The sequence below is a fragment of the Oryza sativa genome, chromosome 3 (assembly GCF_034140825.1).
Source record: "Oryza sativa Japonica Group chromosome 3, ASM3414082v1".
Classification (NCBI taxonomy): domain Eukaryota; kingdom Viridiplantae; phylum Streptophyta; class Magnoliopsida; order Poales; family Poaceae; genus Oryza; species Oryza sativa.
The window spans coordinates 14,875,798-14,896,947 of NC_089037.1; the positions used below are offsets into that span (position 1 = coordinate 14,875,798).

The window sequence follows — 21,150 nt, forward strand, 5'->3', positions numbered from 1 at the left end:
TCAACTTCTTCAGATGTTTAACATGTATCTTGTGAGCCTTTCATACATCTTCACGATAAATCTTCAACTTTGTTAGTTATAGAAAATAGACAATAACAGACTAGCTGATTATTAAGCACATGAAGGCTGTTGTTAATTAGCAGAGTTGTAATCTGAAATCAACTCCTAGCAGTCTGAAAAAGATGAACTGCGTGTCACACTACTAGAAAAAGTATTTTTGCAAGCGGCCAAAAGCGATTTTTTCAGGCGGAGGGGAGGCCCGCCTGTAGCCCAACGATTGATGATTTTCGCAGTCGGGGCAATGGCAATGGCCCGCCTGCGAAAATGCGTTGAAAAAGCAAAAAAAAATCGCGGGCGCTGCCGCCACGCGCCTTGCTGCCGCCGCCCTCCCCTGGCCGGAGCCGCGCCGGGCGTCGTCGTCGTCGCCGCCGCCCCACGCCGTCGTCACCGCCACCGCCCCCGCTGGCCTCCTCCCTCCCTCCTCCGGCCAGATCTGGGAGGGAGGGGGGAGGGGAGCCGCCGCCACCGCCCCTGCCGACCTGCCCCTCCCTCCTCCGGCCAGATCTGGGAGGGAGGTGGGAGGGGAGCCGCCGCAGCCGAGCCGTCGTCGCCGCCGCCGCCGGTAGAGGGAGGGAGGGGAGGGGGCGCCCAGACGCATGTTGAGGGGAGGGGAAAGTGTTTGAGGAAGAGAGAGAGCTGAGTGAGGGAAATAAGTGATGGGGAGGGGTGGAGGAGAAGATAAGACTTATAAATTTTTGGGGTAGGTACCATTTTCGCAGATGCGGTTTGAGTGGTCCGCCTGCGAAAATGATTTTCGCAGGCGTCGCTTAAGTGGTCCGACAGCAAACTTCATCCTGATTTATATTTTTGTAGGCGGTCATTTGACTTTAAGGGTTATGTCTGTCTGTGGAAATCAGACATCTACGTTGAGAAAAATATATTTTATAGTAGTGTCAGGCTGTCAGCAACCCATGAAATGGTTAACAAAAGGCTAAGTAATGCGACTCGACCTACCAGACCCCAAAGTAGGTTCGTAACTCATCAGTATACTAGTTAGCATCTCCACGAGTATACTTGATTAGCATAAGATAAACAAACCTGACTGAAATCGAGAGTCTTATTAAAAAGTACTGACTGAAATCAACTTGTATTTTTGCTCCTGCTCTTTATACCAACAGCGTCACACCTCACACGCAAATTTACACAAAATTTGACAATCGAAGGCCAATTCGAATACTCCTATCTCTGACCAAACGCACATCTTAAATTTGGTCACAACAGACAACTACAACTCCTTTATATATATACAAGTCCAATGCAAAAGATCCATGTAGTTAAGCTGCGTAAGTAGAGTGCTCATTCCGTCTCATAATACAAGAGATTGCACTGTTTAACCACTCGTTTTATTTAAAAAATTTTAGAATTATTATTTATTTTTTTACTTACTTTATTATCCAAAGTATTTTAAGCACAATTTTTTGTTTTTTATATTTGCATAATTTTTTTTAAATAAGACGAGCGATCAAAGAGTACAAATAAAAAATCAAAATCCCTTAAATCATGGGACGGAGGGAGCATATGTTAAGCTGGTAATGATCTGATCAAAAAAATCTATGCGTCGTCAAAATTGATCGAATCGAGAGTTCGTTTGCAAAGGCGACAGGAAGATACACACGCTTTGATGCATGCATGTCCGTGTAAAGATGGTGTTCTTTTTTTTTTTTATGACACGACACGGACAAGTGACGTGGCGATCCCTTGTCCCCACCGATGGGGGAAAACAAGCAGCTGCATCCACCGTTTTGGACCGGCTGGGGCCGGCCAAGTCGATCCGGCGTGGCCCATCCATCCGTCCGAGTCATCCCGCAAAATCCATCCCCCAACAAGTGGCAGATGGTGTGCATGCATCTTCACTCACACACTCTCTACAAATGTCTACATCGTCGATCAACTTAAAGTGAAACAAAATTACCGGAGCATTTATATGTGCTTAATTATGGCATGTGCTCGGAAGATAAGGTTAGGAATTTCTTCTTCAATACATAAAGTGGGGTAGCTAATTAGCACATATTTAATTAAGAATAGTTACGAAATGAATCAATACGATTTTAAATTACTTTTCTAACTTCTTTTTCTTTTACAAAACACACTGTTTAGTTTCCTACAATCACACGATCCAGCAGCCACAGAGCCAGACATCATGGAGATTATCCCAAAGACCCACGCACGATTCGCCACGTCGACGGTGACCCCACCTGTCAGAGACACCGGCGCCCCCCGCTAGATTCCTTCCTCAAACGTCCCGTCGCGGCGGCATCGCATACCACGGGGACCACGCGCACCCCCTACTGTAGTCTGTACCCTACGCCATCCCAGGAATCCGCGCCCTGGGCCCCACCACCCTCCCCCCGCTGACGAGGTGGGGCCCACCGCCACCGCGCTCTTCTAGTAGCCCAAAGCTCCTCCCCCGCTGCTGCTTCTTCCACGCGCTCACGCGGCTCCCGTTTTCGCGGCTGCGTTTTCTCGCTTTCGCCGCAGCTCCTCCCTTCGTCGTCCGTACGACGCCGGCCGGCCGATGCGCCGCCGGTCCAGGGGCGCCGCGGGGTGGTGCTGTTGTCGGTAGGGAGGGAGTGGGGGTGGGTGGGGGGATGATGGCGTACTCGGAGCCGGCGGCGAGGGCGGTGGCGGAGGAGGTGGCGCGGTGGGGAGGGATGAGGCAGACGGGGGTGACGCTGCGGTACATGATGGAGTTCGGGGCGCGCCCCACGGAGAGGAACCTGCTGCGGTCGGCGCAGTTCCTGCGCAGGGAGCTCCCCATCCGCATCGCCCGCCGCGCGCTCGACCTCGACTCCCTCCCCTTCGGCCTCTCCACCAAGCCCGCCATCCTCAAGGTGACCACCCCCCTCCTCTCTTTTCTTTCCCCACCAGAGAGGATGAGAGGAGGATGAGGAGTGCTCCACCGCTTTGCGTTTCTCTCTAGATTTGGGCCAACCAGTGCCTCGACTTTTCGGGAAGATTTTTTTTTTTTGCTCTCCTTTTGGAGAAATCCGATTTGGGACTGGGATTTTCTATGAAGTTCTTTTTTTTCCCATTTGCTAAAAGTAGTAGTACTAGCTTTCTAGTAGGAGTATTGGTTAATCTACTGGGATGTTTATTTGCGACCATTTTTAAAAATAAAAACTGTTCTGTTAGGATTTAGTGATATGTTCTTCCAACTCGATTGTTAAAATTTTAATAAATTATCACCCCGCTCCATTCCTCTTTTTGGTGAGTTTTTTTTGGAGGAGGAACGGGAGAGATGGCCAGTGTTGAGACGGCCTCATTTGTTGGGGAATAACAAATTAAATTGGTCCTTCTAAATTATAGTAGTATCTGTTTTTTTTACGGAAAACCAAATTTTATCTGTTGTGTTGCTTTCGTTTAATTACGCAGATTTTTGTGAGTGGTGACCGTCAATTCTCGACTAACACTGTAGAGTAGTTTAAATGTCACACTCTTTCATATCATTCGCTTGAAATAACATCACCGAAATCTTCTTGTTCAATCCCAGCCAGCTTTTCAAATTTTGCTAAATTTTCCATTTGTTTGGTCGTTTCAGTTCTTCGGAAGTAGTGTAGCACAGCTGTGTTTTAGGACTAGAGGAATTTGTTAGGTTCCTTCTCGCCAACTTGCTTAAATCGCTAGTGTCTTTTTTTAAAAGACGCATTGACTCCTCGAAATTATCAGCTCGGCCAATCTAAAGGCCCTGAACTTGTCAAATTGTAAATTTTCTAGGAGGATTTGCAAAGTTGAGTCATTATGTTCTTGCCAGGGAAAGATCCATTTGCAGGACTAACTTTTGGTCTTTCTCCACTGTGAAGGTGAGAGATTGGTATTTGGACTCATTCCGCGACTTACGGTGCTTCCCGGAGGTGAGGAACCGGGATGATGAGCTTGCATTCACCGAGATGATCAAGATGATTCGAGTGCGGCACAACAATGTGGTGCCCACCATGGCGTTGGGTGTGCGGCAGCTGAAGAAAGACCTGGGTGGCACAAAGGCCTTTCCCCCTGGCATTGATGAGATCCATCAGTTCCTCGACCGCTTCTACATGTCAAGGATTGGGATCCGCATGCTGATAGGTTAGCAGATTCCGCATGAAGTATTTATTAAATGATGATGGAAATGGAATCTATCTACTAATATAATGGCCTTACTTTTAGGCCATTGATATTCCTTGGCCCTTGCCTGCTGGATAAAACTGGCTAAAAGCCTTGTCAGCACTTAACAATCTGGAAAATATAGTTTTTCTTTGCACATGAATATTTTATTTATTTTGGTATAACATGTTGGCTATATTAGAGCAGCAATAGCTGTAATGTCCAATCAGGATGTCTTTTTCCTCAGAATGTGGTGATTAGAGGATACTCAATCATATCGTTCTAGCTTCTTGTCCAGAAACTAAAGTTACCACAGAGCAGCTATCAACCATTTACGGTTACATGTCAATAAGAATAATCCTTTTTTACTTTATTTATGAATGGAAGAAATTGTTTTTCTTTTTTTGATGTGAAAGTGATGCTAACATAACAAATAAGTGACAATTGCTACTGCACTTTTTTTTACTGAGTTGTACTAACTTGCTTGATTTCAGGGCAGCATGTTGCTTTGCATGAGCCTGATCCAGAACCTGGTGTTATTGGACTCATAAGCAAAAGATTATCCCCCATGCTGGTGGCTCAACATGCTACTGAAGATGCACGTGCTATTTGCATGAGGGAATATGGATCAGCCCCTGATGTGAACATATATGGAGACCCAGATTTCACATTTCCGTAAATCCCTGATTTAAATACTTGCTACATGTTTTTGTTTAATTTGATTTAATAGCACTTCATTGTTAGTTCTTCTTTGCTATTAGAAATATTTGTTGGCCACCTAGTTTCTGTTGTCATTTAAATCTTCCATGACTTCTACGCAATTGTCAACTAAGCTGCTCTGCTTACTAGTCCATGCACAAATCACATTTTTTGGCCTTATTTCTGTTTGTCAGAAACCACTCTAGCTGAACAACCTCTATACTGAATTTTAATCAGAATATGGCTGAAGGACAGGAAGTATTAAAACAGTTGTCCTGAACTGCTTTGCCTTCTTGATTTCAGATATGTTAAACTACATCTACAACTGATGATGTTTGAATTGGTGAAGAATTCCCTCCGTGCAGTACAGGAACGATATATGAACTCTGATAAGCATGCGCCTCCTGTTAGAATCATAGTCGCTGATGGAGCAGAGGACGTAACAATCAAGGTATGACTCCTTCCCCAAGAATTATGCTGACTTTGAAGTGTTTTCTGGACTCAAATCATGCTAGCAGATATCAGTTTTCGCAATTTTTATTGATGTGTAAACAATACACAGTAGTGATTAGAAATTCTGAGCTATTTTTAAATATGGTTTTGAGTTTATTTAAATAGTATGGTGGTCACTTTGGTCTTGCAGTTTCTGTTTAAAGAAAGACTGGTGTTGCAATAGCATAGCAAGTTCTGCTGCATTTTCTAAAGTGATCGTTATTCTGTGCTGATAGTAATAAGGTCATTACTGTTACAGAAAATTGGGTCAGTTTTTATGTGAAAGCATCACCCATTTCTCCCTTTATTTTTCATGTTCTTCTCTCTTTCCTAGTTTCTCCGCGTATGATAGCTTTGTTGTGACTTTTTATATAGATAGTTCTTATGTATATGAGATTACAAAAAGATATTACGGGTTTATCTATCTTTGATAGTTTAATTATTTGCAGTTACCCAATGTATTTATTATAGGTACGCCTATTTCAGTTAGAACCTTTTTGGTGCAGATTAGTGATGAAGGTGGTGGAATACCCAGAAGTGGTCTCTCGAGAATTTTCACATATCTCTACAGCACAGCAGAAAACCCACCTGATCTGGATGGCCGTAACGAAGGAGTGACCATGGCCGGGTACGGCTATGGGATCCCGATTAGCCGTCTTTATGCTCGATATTTTGGCGGGGACCTGCAGATCATTTCTATGGAAGGATATGGTATGTCCACAGTTCACTTTCTATGTCCTGTGAATTGAAGCTCTTCTTTTTTATATGGTAAAGAAGAGTAATGGCCAAAAGCCCAAAACCCTTGGGATTTGGAGGCTTTCATCTACCATGCGTTCTCTCTCTATAATCTTCATAAACTGCTGTGAGAACTTACCACTCATGAAACATGATGCAGATGTTATACTATCATCATAATTTTGCATAAACAAGACAGTTTCATCATCTAATTGACTGTCATTACCTCTTTTGTGTAGGAACCGATGCTTACCTCCACCTATCACGGCTAGGAGATTCGGAGGAGCCCTTGCATTAGGAGATCTGGAGGAGGAAACCCTTTGCCTCAGTTCTGATACCACTGCTGTAATTAGGATGCTATTGCTTTTACCATTGCTGTGCTGGTATGCAAATACATAGTTCCCAAGGCCAGCCAGCTCTATGTGCTTCCAGTTTGCTGGAGCGTGATCATAATTCAGATTTCAGAATCCCCTCTGGTTCACATTGCCATTAGAACTCGTTATCCCTCGCCCTCGGTGGCTGCCTGAAAAATGTGATGTACAGTTGTCCGTTTTCGGAGTTCTGCATGGGGAGTATCTTTTTTTTCAGAGTTCTGCTTCTGCGATTTGGGTAAGCAAGGATATTGTTAGAAAAAAGGAATTTCTTGTTTTGCTCAGATAAAAAAAAATCGGGGGCTGCTAGCTCCCAAGTAAAGTAACAGCCTGACATCTTCGGACCTTACCTTCCTATCGCGGCAGCCGGTAGCCATGTGTTCGGCAGTGAATGTTTCTACTACGGCAAATTTTGCTACAGGACATCGCGACTTTGTGGTTTTAGCTGTAGGACACTGCACGTAGTCACTTTTAGAAAAAGACACTCAAAATGTGGTTATTTGCCAAGGGACAAAATGTGGTTATATTTTGTTTATGCAATAAAATATTAATTTCTGGTTCAATAGAAGAGATAAACAGTGTAAAAGGTCAAAAATGCCCTCGGGCCCACTTGTCATATTCTTCCCCCACCCCAAACCTCCCTCCTTGCCTCCTCTACCCCCACCGCCGACAACATCCTCACCCCACCCACGGCCACGAGCAACGAGCTCGGCACTGGGATGGGCGGCCAACTTGGCGCAGGGGGAGGCGGCGTGCGCCGACGGCGCCCACGGCGGCGGCCTCGCCGTAGCTTTGCCACGAATCGAACTCACGGGGTCGAGATGAAGAAGCGGAAGAGGCGCGGCAGTGGCACCTCCGCCGCCTTTGACCGGAGCGTCTTCCTCATCCTGCTCGCCACCGCCGCCGTCGGACAGCGCTAACCAGTGACCCCGAGCAGCCTCCGCCACCGCTTGTCGCCGTCCCACCGCCCCAAGCTGCGTCCGCCCCCCGGCGCTGTCCAACGCCCTCCTCAGCGCCGCCCACCGCCGCCGCATCACGCGACGCCCTCGTCGGCACCGCCCGTCCCCGCGCGCCACCGCCCACGCCCGTCACCATCCCGCCGCCCGCCGCTGCTGCATCACGCGACGCCCTCGTCGGCGCCGCCCGTCCCCGCGCGCCGCCGTCTTCCGCGTGTGCCTGCGCGCCGCCGCCGCCCACGCCCGTCGCCATCCCGCCGCATCACACGACGCCCTTGTCGGCGCCGTCCGTCCCCGCGCGCCGCCGCCCACGCCTGTCCCCACGCGCCGCCGTCTTCCGCGTGTGCCCGCGCGCCGCCGCCCATCGCCCACGCGCCGCCGCCCACGCCCGTCCCCACGCGCCGCTGCAACGCCTCAGTAGCGACCTCGCTGTTAAAGGAGGAAGAGAAAGAGAGAAGAGGGCAATTTGGTCATGCCACTTAAAAAAGTAGGCCCCTTTCTCGCTTAGTCAGCACAAAAATATTAATTTAATGAATGGAGTGTCCCCTGGCAAATAACCACATTTTGAGAGTGTCTTTCCCCAAAAGTGACTCCATGCGGTGTTCTACAGCTAAAACCACAAAGTCGCGATGCCCTGTAGCAAAATTTGCCCTACTACTTATCGTTATCTGTACTCACGCTTTCAAGCTAGTATTAAGAGCAGGTACAATAGCAGATTATTAGCCAGCTATAAACATATTTTAATGAGATAAAAGATGAGAGAGAAGAGTAACAGGCTACAGATCTATAGCCAGCTGCACCGCGGACTCCAAGACGCAATGTGTGTATAACAGGTGGGACCATGTATTAATAGTATAGTAAGCAACTATTGTATGAATTGGCTATAGATGAATTGGAGCTAGTAGTGGGCTATACTATTAAACTTGCTCTAAGGGGGTGTTTAGGTGCATGGGTGTAAAGTTTTGGCGTGTCACATCGAATATACGGATACACATTTGAAGTATTAAATATAGACTAATAACAAAACAAATTACAGGTTCCGTCTGTAAACTACGAGACAAATTTACTAATCCTAATTAATCCGACATTAGCAAATGTTTACTGTAACAACACATTGTCAAATCATGTAGCAATTAGGTTTAAAAGATTCGTCTCGCAATTTATACGCAATTTGTGTGATTAGTTTTTTTCATTTATATTTAATACTCTATGAATGTGTTCAAACATTTGATGTGACATGGTGAAAAATTTTGCCAGAGGATCTAAACATGCCCTAAACAAAAATTATATAGGAAAGTTGTTTAAAACAATCATATTAATTCATTTCTAGAGGTCTTTTTATCTGAAGTTACTTAACCATGTGTCAATCTGTCGCTCTATTTTATGTGTACGAAGGGTTAGTTTCCAATCCATACTGAAGAACACAGTTATGGATGCATTTTTAGTCAAAGCATATGTATCCTTTGTTGGCACACTGACAACATGCATGCGCTCTAAAATACCAGCGTAGGTCAAGAGTTACACATGGACTCTATCCAATAGCATTATCACGGTTTTATGTCCAACCATTATTCTAGTAGAATACATATATTCAACACGAACTATCTCCTTAGATCGTCTATAAAAACCGCCTATTCATAATTGTAACTGTACTCAAATTTGATGAATAAATTTCCACTACATATCTCTCATGTAATACAATGAATTTACTATAATTAAGTTTTATCACTTATTTATTGTCGGTAGCACAATGTCAAAGTTTTCGGTTACTGATCATTCAAACAGTACAACAGTTGTATTAATGTTACACTATTCAAATCTCCCGCCATGAGTCAAGTAGTGGATGAGTAAATGACAACGTCAAGCCTGAACAACAAAGAGTATTCCTTCTTCGCCAGCAACATTTTACAAGTATTTTCGTTCTACAACAACAGATATACTGAGCCTGGGTACGCAACCACTTGATTAGCACGGAAGCCGGCCCTGTCACTGAAGCCGCCAAGTTACCTTGACACAACTCATATAGGTGAAGATCAGTAAAACACTAGAACATAGCAGTGGGCCTGTTTAGAAGAATTTAAGATTCTAAAAGTAATTGGTTGGTAACCAGTTTTTAAGAATTTAAAAAAGCTGAGTTTCCCAGCTTCTGACTACTAGTTTATTTTATGGATTCTACAACTACACCAATAAAAAAGTCACAACAAAGCTATCATACACGAAGAAACTAGGAGAGAGAGAAGAACATGAAACATAAAGGGAGAAATGGGTGATGATTTCACATAAAAACTACAGCTTCTAGAAGTTAAACGGTTTAGTGAGCATCTAATTATAGAAGAAGCTGCGGTAACTAGAAACTCCCCCGGACAGACCCTGTGTCTTTGCGTAGCCGTGCCCTTATCGATTTCTTAGTGTGGAAGAGTTGATATGATCCATTCATCTTCCATCGGACGGCCTACATCGACTACAGTACAGGCTCACCTGTCTCCGACTCCGATTCCTTCTCCGCGGCGGACAGCGCCGGCGCACCAATAAAAAGAGGCCCCACCCGCCTCGACGACGCCTTCCGCTTTCCCCCTCCCCCGCCTCTCTCCGGCGCCGGCGAAACCCTAACCCCGGCAGCCACGGCTTGCCACCCGAGGCAATGGGGGATCGCGCGGCGGCGGCGGCGGAGGCGAAGACGTCGGTGTGGTGGGACATCGACAGGTGCGGGGTTCCCCCGTGCTGCCGCGACCCGCACCGCGTCGCCCACGGCGTCATCGCTGCGCTCGCCGCCGCGGGGTGCGCGGGCCCCGTCTCGATCTTCGCCTACGGCGACGCCGCCCGCGTTGCCCCGCCCGTCCTGGCCGCCCTCTCCTCCACCGGCATCTCCCTCAACCACGTCCCCGCCGGTATGAATGCTCTCTTTCCGTCAAATATAGCAGCATCTGCACTTGCTCACTGCGCGCTACTGGTGTGAAATCCGCATCATATTTAGAAGGCTATTGATTTTTCCACCTCCAATAATTTGCAGGAGCTAAGGATGGAACCGACAAGAAGATGCTCGTCGACATGCTCTTCTGGGCATTCGACAACCCGCCGCCGGGCAATTACTTGCTTATTTCGGGCGATCAGGACTTCTCCGACCTGCTTCACAGGCTCAGGATGAAGCGATACGGTATCTTGCTGGCGCAGCCCTCAAATGTGTCATCTCGAGTGCTTGCTGCGGCGGCGAGGACTGTCTGGTCTTGGGAAAAACTTGTGGCTGGAGAGTCTCTGTTGGTAGAGTCCACACATACGCATGGATTGCCGGATTGCAATCCTAAATTAAATAGCTTGGATGTATCGAAGTGCTCGCAGAATAAGAGCTTGGATGCGTCGAAGTGTTCGCAGAATAAGAGCTTGGATGGATCGAAGTGCTCGCAGAGTAAGAGCTTGGATGGATCGAAGTGCTCGAATAGTAAAGTTCATGCTGTGTGTGGTAACGGTGACAGTAATGTGAAGGCATGTGATCGGTATAAGGTGAAGCCTCTTCAAAAGTATGTAAAGAAGACTAATGCAGTATCGAGTTCCACAAATAACCAAGGTCAAGTAGTCGTGGTCGATGGATTTTCTGATGATTCTGCAGGAAGCACTGGTAGTGAGCAAGATAAGAGTTCTGTTTCGTCATCGTCATCAAGTTCTGAATCATTGGAGGTCGATCTCCCAAGTCTGCTAGGAACTCCTCCTTTGGCTGACCTCCCAAGTCTGCTAGGAACTCCTCCTTTGGCACAGTCATCAGCTCAGGAGCCTGTGGTGTCTACTAGTTCTCAACAAGTTGGACCATTGAACATGACAGGTAAGAAACCTAGCACATCAGTCAAATTTGTACCAAGAAAGGGAACTGTTGATCTTGGTCTCAGTAAACATCATCACCAAATGTTTATGCAATCACAATCGTCTGAAGTAAAGAGTAAGCTTCATTCTGAGTATGATATAGCTGAAAAGAATGCAAAGAAGGGTAACCAAAGCAAGTCAAATCCAATTCAAAGGTATGTAAAGAAGACAAATATTACATCTAGTCCTGCTAGCAATCAGCTTGATTCAGATGGAATGCCTGAGTGTTCCACGGGGAACACTCCAAGTAAATTGAATCAGTTGCCTGTCTTACCACCACCAAACTCTGAATCACTGGAGGAAACAAAGGTGGATCACTCGAGATCGCTAGGTATTTTTACCTTGCCCCAGTCATCATCTCAAGCACCAGTGCTGTCTACTCATTTGCATAAAGTGGAAGAACCACATGAACTGATTGTTGGCAAGCAGCCCTCTTGCACATCAACTGAGCTCGCATCAAGAGATGGAACCAATGATTCTCGTGTTAGTATTGGACATTATCATTCAACCTCTATGCAATCCCAATCTTCTCTGGCACAACATACGCTTCATTGTAACTATAATATGGGTGATAAGGTTGGCAAGGCAAAGGCAAGAAATCAGCATAAGGTGACACAGCGTCAACAATATATAAAGAAGGCAAATATTGTATCTAGTTCTGCACACAATGAAATAGATTTGGTTAAAGGATTTTCTGGTAATTCTAAAGGAAGCATCTTGAGCAATCCAAGTAAATCTGTGTTAACATCGTCAATTTCTGAATCTCTGGAGGAGGCAAAAGCGAATTGTTCAACTCCGCTGAAAAATCCTCCCTTCTCCCTGTCATCAGTTAATAAACCTGTCACACCTACTGATTTGCAGCACCTGGGATCAGAGTTCATCTTTGGTAGTAATCATAGCTTATCAACTGAATGCATGCCAAAAGATGGGATTTTTTATTTTGGTGACATTAATGGTCAGAATAGTCCAGCATGTCAGCAAGCCCATTCTTCTCTTTTGCCAGAAATACATAAATCAATTCCTCCTAGTGCAGCTGGCCATTCTAACTCAGTAAATTCAGATGTTGGCAGCTCATACCCAACATCAACTGGGTTTAATGGTGTTCCTTCTGCTCAAATACAAACATCGCCAAGCGGCTTAACCTTTCAAAACATGCTTGATATTTGCTCTGATTTCAGTAGATTGACTATTTCTGAGTGCCCTCCAGGAACAAGTGAGAAAAGGCCACCTTTTCAAGGTATTCCTTCTAACTATACTGCTTTTGGTATGCCAAATACTTCTGGACATCTTAGAGTTCCTCATGAGATCGGATCCACTTTCCATCCTGGTTCTGTCGTCAGCTTCCATCCGAGTCACTCTAGTGCTCGTCAGTGTGCCCGATCTCCTTCCTGCAACATGCAAAACACTGGCGATCATGGAGAGACGGAAGGCTCTCCACCAAGTTCTTCTGAGCCTGAAGTTACTATAAGAAATATATTACATGCTTTGCACATACTGAAGGCTGAGAAGATATTCCCAACGGAATCAAATATTGCAGACTGTATACGTTACAGCGAGATGAATATATCAGGTTTTGATGTTAAGAAGGCTCTTGAGCTTGCCATTCGACATCAAGCCGTTATCATGAAGAAGTTAGTAAATGACATGCCATTGTTTGTTGCGAAAGATGAAAGCATTTGGAAATGCGTCAATGTGACAAATAGCAATGCAAAGCATTCGAAGGAGACACTAGATGCGGTTCATAAGTACATATCATCCACTGATGGTTGGTCAGCAATGAAGAATTCTCAGTCAAGGTGAGGCTTTTTAAAATCCATTCATTCTTTTTTGTGTTGATCATTTCATCTTCTGTTCTTTGACACGCCATTACATGTTCTCCCTTTATTGGTAGGTACCAAGCTGCGACTATTTTAAAGAAATCGTGCTTGCAGCAACATGCCCTTGGTGATGTCCTCCAGATTTTGCAAATTATAATTGTAAGGAAGAAATGGCTTTTGCCTCATTCTTCAGGTTGGCAGCCGTTGTCCATAAACACAACAGTAGTTGATGCAACTGCTGTCGCTGTTGGAGAAGCTAGATCTTGATTATGTTCTCTGCTGATGTTGGAGGGATGTTTTGGTGCGCTGGTGAATGGCGACTACAAAATATCTTCAGCATCTGCGTTGGTCTGAAGGTTATCTGAATGCCGCAATAATAGTCAATCTAAATTCTACGGTAAGCAGTTGGGCGGCACCAGAAGCTGTCAAGACTTTACTAGTCCCTTATGGGAAGATTATGCCCCAGATCAATGGACTGTGAAGATGCTGGTTTTGCAGCAATTCAGCTATCAAATTGGTTCTATGTCATCAGCAAGATACACAGTACAAGAGAGAGCTTGTCTCTCTTCCTAGTTGTGTAGGATTAACTCCTAGTTGTATAGAATTTCCTCCTAGTTGTATAGAAGTGCCTGGGGGCTTAGAAGACGATTGGAAAAGGCTTATCTGTTACTACGTGGTTGCAGAACTACATTACTGCCCTGATCTTCAGTGATGTGGCAGCCCTTGGATTAGCAAAACTCCAGTGGTTCTATTCCCAGGAACTGGTGCCCTCTTAGCTTGATGGTAAGCATCTGAAACGCACCCAGAGCAGCTGCAAAGACTGCGACCGCAAAGAAGCCAGATCGGTAACTTGGGTGGATGTTTCAGTTCTCATCTTGCTTTCACTTCTCTTTTGATGAGTCCTGTCATGTGGTACTAGGTGTTGGGTGTGCAACTTGTCATATGGTGTTGCAACTGTTCAAATGTACTTCACCTTTTTTTTCGTCAGTTTCTCGCATAAATAATGTCAGTATCCGGGGCTTTGTTTGGTGCTTTTTGTGTTCTGATCGATGCAACTCTCTGTAACTGTACTCCTTTCTGTCTGTAGCAATCACTATTCTCTCTACACATCACATCATCATCATATCATAATTCACAGAGGCATTTCAAGATGTTCCATTCCATGTGCAGTGCAGCACTAACTGATGAGGACCAGGCAACTAATTAAATTTTGCACAAAACAGAAAAGCTTTTTGATGATTCTGATAACTCAATTATTTATTCATACTACTAATTCTTATGTGACAGAAGCAGAGAATGTGAGGGAGACTGATGAATATTTAGCGACCTGAATCAGAATCACACAAGGAATAATCATAATAATACCCCTACTGTCCCAACCCCTCCTGCTAATCCTATCTGCAAAACAAACACCTTCATCTTCCTTCCCTGTCAGGCTAAGCGACAATGTACTATGAGGTGCTGACGTCACTGCGTCGCCGGCGGCGTGGACTTGAGCTCCTCCAGCGCCGTCCTCACCTGGTCCTGCAGCAGGTCGATGCGCCGGAGGTACACCTCCAGCTCCAGGATCCGCTGCTGCCTCCACCTCTCCCCTTTCATCGGGATCCCCGGCGCCGGCGGCTCCAGCGACGGCGGCGCCATCCCGGCGGTGAGCATGGCGCGCACCATCTCCTTGAACAGCGGCGCCAGGATGCCGCCCTCCGCGTTCGCCGCCGCCGACGCCGCCGCCGAGGCGGGATCCACGCCGTGGACGTGCGCGGTGGCGGTGACCGCCGCGCCCTGCGGGAAGAAGTGCGGGAGCGCGTCCTCCGCCTTGACGGGCGCCGGCGCGGGAGCCGGTGGGTAAGGCTGCGGCGGCTCGGATGCGTCGGCGGCGGTGGCGGTGGCGGCGGCGGCGGCGGCCGTGCGCCTGCGGCGGCCGCGGCGCTGCTGCGCTCTTGTGGAGGAAGGGGACCTGACCTCCCCGTTGGCCGGGGCAGGAACGGCGACGGCGGCGGCGGCGTCGGGGAGCGCGTCGTCGTCGGAGTCGGCGTCGCGGCCGTGCTTGTCGGAGGTGGGGCGCCAGATGCCGCGGGCGATCTCGAAGATGGCCTGCTCGTGCGGCGAGCGGAAGGAGAAGGACTGGCCGGTGGCGCGGAGGCGGTCGACGCAGTTGCGGTACTTGCGCTTGAGGCGGCGGAGCTTCTCGACGAGCTGGCTCTTGGAGAAGTCGAGCTGGAGGCGCCGCCGCATGTCCTCGTAGAACGGGTCCGTGTCGTACTGGTGCGACGCGAACGCCGTCCCGCGCTGCGCCGTGAACTCCGCGAACGCTCGCAGGATCACGATCTCGTCCTCCTCCGTCCACAGCCGCTGGAACAGCGGCCGCCGCTCCCCGCCCGACCCCGACCCCGCGCCACCGCCGCCGCCCGGACCCGCCGCCGCCGCGGCGGCGGCGGCGGAGGAGAAGGCCTGGGTGGTGGCGTGGTTGGGGTCGGAGGGGAAGTCGATGTCGTCCGAGTCCCCGTTGCCATAGACGTCGGCGTCGGGGAAGGAGGAGGAGGCGGCCGCGCCGACTGCGGCGGCGGCGGCGGCGGAGGGGTCGTCGACGACGGTGGGGAGCATCGGATTGGGGGATCGGATCGGATGGGGATCGGTCGCGGCTGCGGCTCGAGTCGGGATTAGGGTTGGGGTGGGGTGTGGGATTTGGGTTGTTCCGTGCTTCACGTGACCGAGAGAGACGGACCCAAGGGGGGGAAAAATCGTAGGACCTGGTCATGTTCTCATCGGGATGATCTCCACCCTCCACGTCACATAGCACAAATCTTGGAGCAAACTTCCCTAAAATTAGGTGTTTGTTTAGGGTTTTCAAAAACTTGGTTTTGATTTGTTCTGCTGTGGGCTCAATCAAAACTATGATGTTCAGCCAAAACAAAATTTTGGTTCATATCCATATTCGTAGTATTAAGATGTATTGTGTTTGTTTCTTAGTGATACAGAGAGTAGTACCTACTATTTAAAATTTTTATGAAATGCACAAATTTTTCAGGATTTTCACATGAACAAGTTCAATTCCTTCATTCTAAAGGATGCCTTATCTTATACTATTACACTCACACAAATTTAAACTTTTATGAGAACACTATCTTTTCAACTCTATATTTTCTATATTGAGACCAAACCAATTCTAGAACCTCCAAAATGACTTGGCATTATCAAAATATTTGATAGATCATCGACCATGAAGCCTCAAAAAGACTTCAACCTTGTCACCAAAACCTTTTTACAGTCCCATCCTAGATCCTAAATATATCTATGTCCTTGTTCACTCATTGGCTCCCCAGGGCATATGGGCTTTATTTTTACCAACAAACGCTATACATATAAAATTATGTTGTATTCATATAAAAAGGTATTGGAGAAACAATCTATTAACTAAATTGGTATTTCAATTACTCAAACTAGAAAGGAAATAAGTCAACCGTCATTTGCCTATGTTGACACATCGATGTGGGAGGCCATGTGCGAGGCAACATCTTTTGGGCATCAATGTAAGGTGGTGTATCAACATTGTAAGCAAGGAGCGGTGATATGAGATTAGCGGCGCCGATTTCGCAAAGTGTTGTTAGTGACTTCGGCGTGCACGTGAGTGAGATAGCATTGGCAGTTGGATACTTAGTCAACAACTATGATTTGAGGGCTGAGTCACCGAGGCGCAGTAGGAGATAAAAGTTTGTGATTGTGGAGAAGGAGTAGAGATGCCAACGACGGTAATAGTATGTTGATATAGAAGGATTGGATAAAAGGACTAAAGAGAGGAAGATGCAAGTAGCGGCACCGAATCTTATATACCGAATTCAAGGTTGGAAATCAGGCATATGATTGGACCACGTGGCATCTTGAGAATTTGGGTTCAGCTCCTCTAAAAATATGCCACGTGTCCCATCGTCACCCTCATCCACCTCTTCTTCTCCCCTCCCCTCCTATCCGGTGCGACGCTTGCACGCACTGCTGCCTCCTCCCTCCTCGGGTTCTCCTCACTGCTTGCTTGTCATTGTTTCTCCGTTCCCTCCTCTCATTTCTCTGTACCACCATCGATTATTCCTTCCTATCTCTAGCGTTGTCCCAAAACCCCCCTCCCTCTGCCCATGTCGCCTTCCTCACCCCCTGTCCTCCTCACCCTTGTAATCGCCCCCATGCTCCCCACCCGCGCCCACCAAGGAGGTCTACCCCATGCCACCAACCCATTCTCCAAAGCCGAGCCCAACCGATGCTCCTCCAGCGGCGGTTGTAACGACGCCGAGCGCAGTTTGTACTGCTCCCGCTTGGGAGAGGACGAGACTGGGAGCTGCACTGCGAGGACGGTGGTAGGGAGCACCAAGATCGGAATGATGGGAAGGAGAAAGAGAACAAAAGGAGGAGAGGGAGAGGAGCAGCCGCGTTCACACCTTCTACCCAAGCTCCTCCTCCTCCTCCTTGCCACCATTGGCATCCGCCCCGCCGCACCGGTCGTAGATGCACGGCCACCTCCCGAACACCGTATCTCCGGTGCCGCTGCTCCGTGCTGTGAGCCTCTACAGTGAGGCTTGGGCGGGCAAGGGATTCCTCCATACCATCTGCTTCCACCAGTGCCGATCCACCACCAGATCCATACGCTACCACCTGTCCACCTCGACATGGAGGCATTGTAGTTTATTTGAAGCAGTCGCATGTAGCAAGGCATGGCACTGGACATATTTATATAAGATAATAACAAATATGGATATTAGGACCTCCAAACCAATTCTCGAATCTCCAAAATGACTTGGCATTATCAAATATTTGATAGATCAATCCCGAAGCCTTTAAAAAGACTGCAACCTTGCCACCAAAACCCATTTTTAGTCCCATCCTAGATACTACCTCTGTCCCTAAATATTTGACGCCGTTGACTTTTTAGCACATGTTTGACCGTTCGTCTTATTCAAAAACTTTTGTGAAATATCTAAAACTATATGTATATATAAAAGTATATTTAACAATGAATCAAATGATAGGAAAAGAATTAATAATTACTTAATTTTTTTTGAATAAGACGAACGGTCAAACATGTTTAAAAAAGTCAACGGCGTCAAATATTTAGGGACGTAGGGAGTATATCCTTGTTCACTCATTGGGCCCTGAGGACATATGGGCTTTTATTTTTACAACAAACTCTATATGTACATATAAAGTTTGTTGTAAAAATTCAGTACTAACCATATAAAAAGGTATTGGAGAAACAATATATTAACTAAGTTGACATTTCAATTACTCAAACTAGAAAGGAAATAAGTCAAAAGCCCTTTGCCTATGTTGACACATCAATATGGGAGGCCATGTGCGAGGCAACATCTTTTGGGGGCATCAATGTAAGGTAATGTATCAATATTGTAAGCAAGGAGTGGTGCTATGAAATTAGCAACGTCGATTTTGAAAAGGTGTTGTTAGCAGCTTCGGTGTGGATGTGGGTGAGATGGTATTGGCAGTTGGATAATGAGTCAACGGTTATAATTTGGGGGCAGAGTCACCGAGGCACGGTAGGAGACAAAAGTTTACGATGATGGCGAAGGAGTAGAGATACCCGATGATGGTAATAGTATGTAGATATAGAAGGATTAGATAAAAGGACTAGGGAGAGGGAGCTGAGAGTAGCGGCACTCAATAGTGCAGTGAAGTTGGGGTGTAGTGGACTAGTTTGTGAATTTTTTCTATATAAACTATTCTTTGGTCTTATAGTGAGTAACTTACAAAACTCAAAACTAGTTAACGGAAACGTTGATTGCTCTGCCTGTCCTTGACCATTCTGCTAGAAGCTCTGCGACAAATAAATTTCGCAAATCTAAGGTGCTAGTAGGTGAATGTGTAGCGGAAAGTTTGAATATATGGACCTGTTTGGTACGGCTCTAACAGTTGAATCTAGAGTGGAGTTGTGGAGTTGAGTTGAAACCGTTTGGTTAGGCTCCAACTCTATAAGAGATGAATTGGAGTTGGAGCTATGTCAAACAAGTCCTATGTTTGATGCAAATTTTATGTTTTGGGAAAACAAAGATATAATTAACATGTTTCAAATTTGCACAGAGCATGCATTTTCTTTGGTTATAATAAGTTGCATTTCACTGTTGCAGACTAGCAGATAGTAGAAAACAAATGCGCAAAAGCATACATTTCACTGTTTCAAAAGGTTCCTTTCAGGTCTGGTGCATCGGCATCAGTCTCTCGGTGCATAACACGCCTTGCCATGCTAAGTGTCGAGCAACCATATATTAGGCATGCATTGCCAATCCAATTCCCACAATTAAGTGTTCTTAACTCACAAACTAACCACACTTTTTTACCGGAGATTATGATACAGCAGAGTAGCCGATCGAAGTTTCGAACCAATGCCCACAGTTCATCACTATTCCCTTCTCCATGAACACACGACCTGCAGCAGCAAGCCAGCACACACGTTGCTGCCCCAACTCCAACTCTGCAACAAGAAACAACTCACGCTGTCACTCACGCACGCATATCTTCCAAACAAAGCAAGCGAAAACCTGCAGCCCTCTCTTCACCTCCGCATGACATGCCCAAGCAAGCAAGCGTTTGCTCACCACAAAAAAATGAGATGGCCGATCGAGCAATGCAGAGCACGCCCCGATCTAGTAATCTTAGTCCCAGCTTAAAGCATGCAAAAAGCCCTTGAGATTTCGATCGGTATCCACATCACCCCAGGACAAGAGTGCAAGCAAACCAACCCCAGAAAAACCCCAAAATTAATCCTTCCAAGCAACCCTCTCAATTACTCCCCGGACATCACCTCTAATCCAAATAGAGTAATATAATTAACCCCGCAAATATATATTCTCATGCACCAAGCAACCACACGTACACCTATATAAATCATCACACTCCCAGCATTCAATCTACTCACACACACACGCACCAAGAAAGCCAAGAACCGATCAGCTTTGGTGTTCGATCGATCAAGACGAGGCGGCGGCGGGGCTGATCGAGATGGCGGCGCCGCCGGCGAGGTCGGTGAGCGTGGCGGACAGGGCGCTGCGAGGGGTGGCGGACCTGATCAAGCTGCTGCCGAGCGGCACGGTGTTCCTCTTCCAGTTCCTCAGCCCGCTCGTCACCAACAACGGCCACTGCGCCGCCGCCTACAGCAGGGTCCTCAGCGCCGCCCTCCTCGCGCTCTGCGGCGCCTTCTGCGCCTTCTCCTCCTTCACCGACAGCTACGTCGGCTCCGACGGCCGCGTCTACTACGGCGTCGTCACCGCCAGGGGGCTCCGCACGTTCGCCGCCGACCCGGACGCCGCCGCGCGGGACCTGTCCGGGTACAGGCTCCGCGCCGGGGACTTCGTCCACGCCGCGCTCTCGCTCCTCGTCTTCGCCACCATCGCCCTCCTCGACGCCGACACCGTGGCGTGCCTCTACCCGGCGCTCGAGGTCAGCGAGCGCACCATGATGGCCGTGCTCCCACCCGTCGTCGGCGGCGTCGCCAGCTACGCCTTCATGGTGTTCCCCAACAACCGCCATGGCATCGGCTACCAGCCCACCCGCGCCACCGAGGACTTCGAGCACAAGCACTAGATCGTCGTCGACGACGACGACTAAATTATTAATTAATTTGGGTGTTTTAATTAATTGATTTCGAATTCATCAAATCTTAATTTAAACATTTTATGTGTGTGCGTGCGTGCGTGCGTGCGTGTGTTTTGCAATGTCAGGGTTTGGTCCTTTGGATTTGGAGACTCGAGTCAAAGTGTGAAGTGGCTCTGTGTACATGTGTGTTCGATTGTTTTTCATGTAATTTGATACTAGGAGCTACCGCTGAACATAATAAAGTCTACAATTGTACTGTTTTTTTTTAAAAAAAAATTCACTGTGCTTCAACAGAAAATTTCGTATTTGCTTGTAAATTGTGGCAACTCGATCGTGAGGTTTGCTTCTACTCAACAGCCTGAAATTCTAATAGCTCTCATCTGTCGCCGTCGATTCGTGACCACTGCCGACCCATCTCGACCTAATTACGTACTCTATTTAGCACACATGACTCTTGTCTTTGTGTTCATCTTTCTCGCTCTACTTATATATACATATACA

General features: G+C 47.1%; 4 protein-coding genes across 4 annotated transcripts; 3 read left to right on the forward strand and 1 right to left on the reverse strand.

Annotated features, from left to right (window-relative positions):
• Positions 1-2,475: 2,475 nt before the first annotated feature.
• Positions 2,476-6,653, forward strand: LOC4332932 (pyruvate dehydrogenase (acetyl-transferring) kinase, mitochondrial). Its single transcript, XM_015777818.2, has 6 exons — positions 2,476-2,891; positions 3,861-4,122; positions 4,635-4,815; positions 5,143-5,290; positions 5,838-6,042; positions 6,306-6,653. Exons 1-6 carry the CDS (start codon positions 2,649-2,651, stop codon positions 6,362-6,364), a joined length of 1,098 nt encoding a protein of 365 aa, XP_015633304.1. The 5' UTR covers positions 2,476-2,648; the 3' UTR covers positions 6,365-6,653.
• Positions 6,654-9,951: 3,298 nt separating this feature from the next.
• LOC4332933 (uncharacterized) lies at positions 9,952-14,096 on the forward strand. Its single transcript, XM_015777359.3, has 3 exons — positions 9,952-10,281; positions 10,404-13,041; positions 13,137-14,096. The coding sequence occupies exons 1-3, from the start codon at positions 10,035-10,037 to the stop codon at positions 13,327-13,329; spliced, it is 3,078 nt and encodes a 1,025-aa protein (XP_015632845.1). The 5' UTR covers positions 9,952-10,034; the 3' UTR covers positions 13,330-14,096.
• A 202-nt stretch (positions 14,097-14,298) lies between these two features.
• On the reverse strand, positions 14,299-15,767 carry LOC9272499 (probable transcription factor At3g04930). Its single transcript, XM_015777360.3, has one exon. The coding sequence runs from the start codon at positions 15,661-15,663 to the stop codon at positions 14,530-14,532; it is 1,134 nt and encodes a 377-aa protein (XP_015632846.1). The 5' UTR covers positions 15,664-15,767; the 3' UTR covers positions 14,299-14,529.
• A 4,099-nt stretch (positions 15,768-19,866) lies between these two features.
• Positions 19,867-20,725, forward strand: LOC4332934 (protein DMP2). Its single transcript, XM_015773500.3, has one exon. The coding sequence runs from the start codon at positions 20,056-20,058 to the stop codon at positions 20,635-20,637; it is 582 nt and encodes a 193-aa protein (XP_015628986.1). The 5' UTR covers positions 19,867-20,055; the 3' UTR covers positions 20,638-20,725.
• The last annotated feature ends 425 nt before the right edge of the window (positions 20,726-21,150 follow it).

What these genes read in the sequence shown, in the direction of transcription:
- LOC4332932 (XM_015777818.2), top strand. Translation starts at nt 2,649, where the DNA reads ATGATGGCGTACTCGGAGCCGGCGGCGAGGGCGGTGGCGGAGGAGGTG. An exon ending in TGGGATCCGCATGCTGATAG is followed by an intron (nt 4,123 to 4,634) that starts GTTAGCAGATTC and finishes GCTTGATTTCAG; the next exon opens with GGCAGCATGTTGCTTTGCAT. An exon ending in CAGAGGACGTAACAATCAAG is followed by an intron (nt 5,291 to 5,837) that starts GTATGACTCCTT and finishes TTTTTGGTGCAG; the next exon opens with ATTAGTGATGAAGGTGGTGG.
- LOC4332933 (XM_015777359.3), top strand. Translation starts at nt 10,035, where the DNA reads ATGGGGGATCGCGCGGCGGCGGCGGCGGAGGCGAAGACGTCGGTGTGG. An exon ending in CCTCAACCACGTCCCCGCCG is followed by an intron (nt 10,282 to 10,403) that starts GTATGAATGCTC and finishes AATAATTTGCAG; the next exon opens with GAGCTAAGGATGGAACCGAC. An exon ending in ATGAAGAATTCTCAGTCAAG is followed by an intron (nt 13,042 to 13,136) that starts GTGAGGCTTTTT and finishes CTTTATTGGTAG; the next exon opens with GTACCAAGCTGCGACTATTT.
- LOC9272499 (XM_015777360.3), bottom strand. Translation starts at nt 15,663, where the DNA reads ATGCTCCCCACCGTCGTCGACGACCCCTCCGCCGCCGCCGCCGCCGCA.
- LOC4332934 (XM_015773500.3), top strand. Translation starts at nt 20,056, where the DNA reads ATGGCGGCGCCGCCGGCGAGGTCGGTGAGCGTGGCGGACAGGGCGCTG.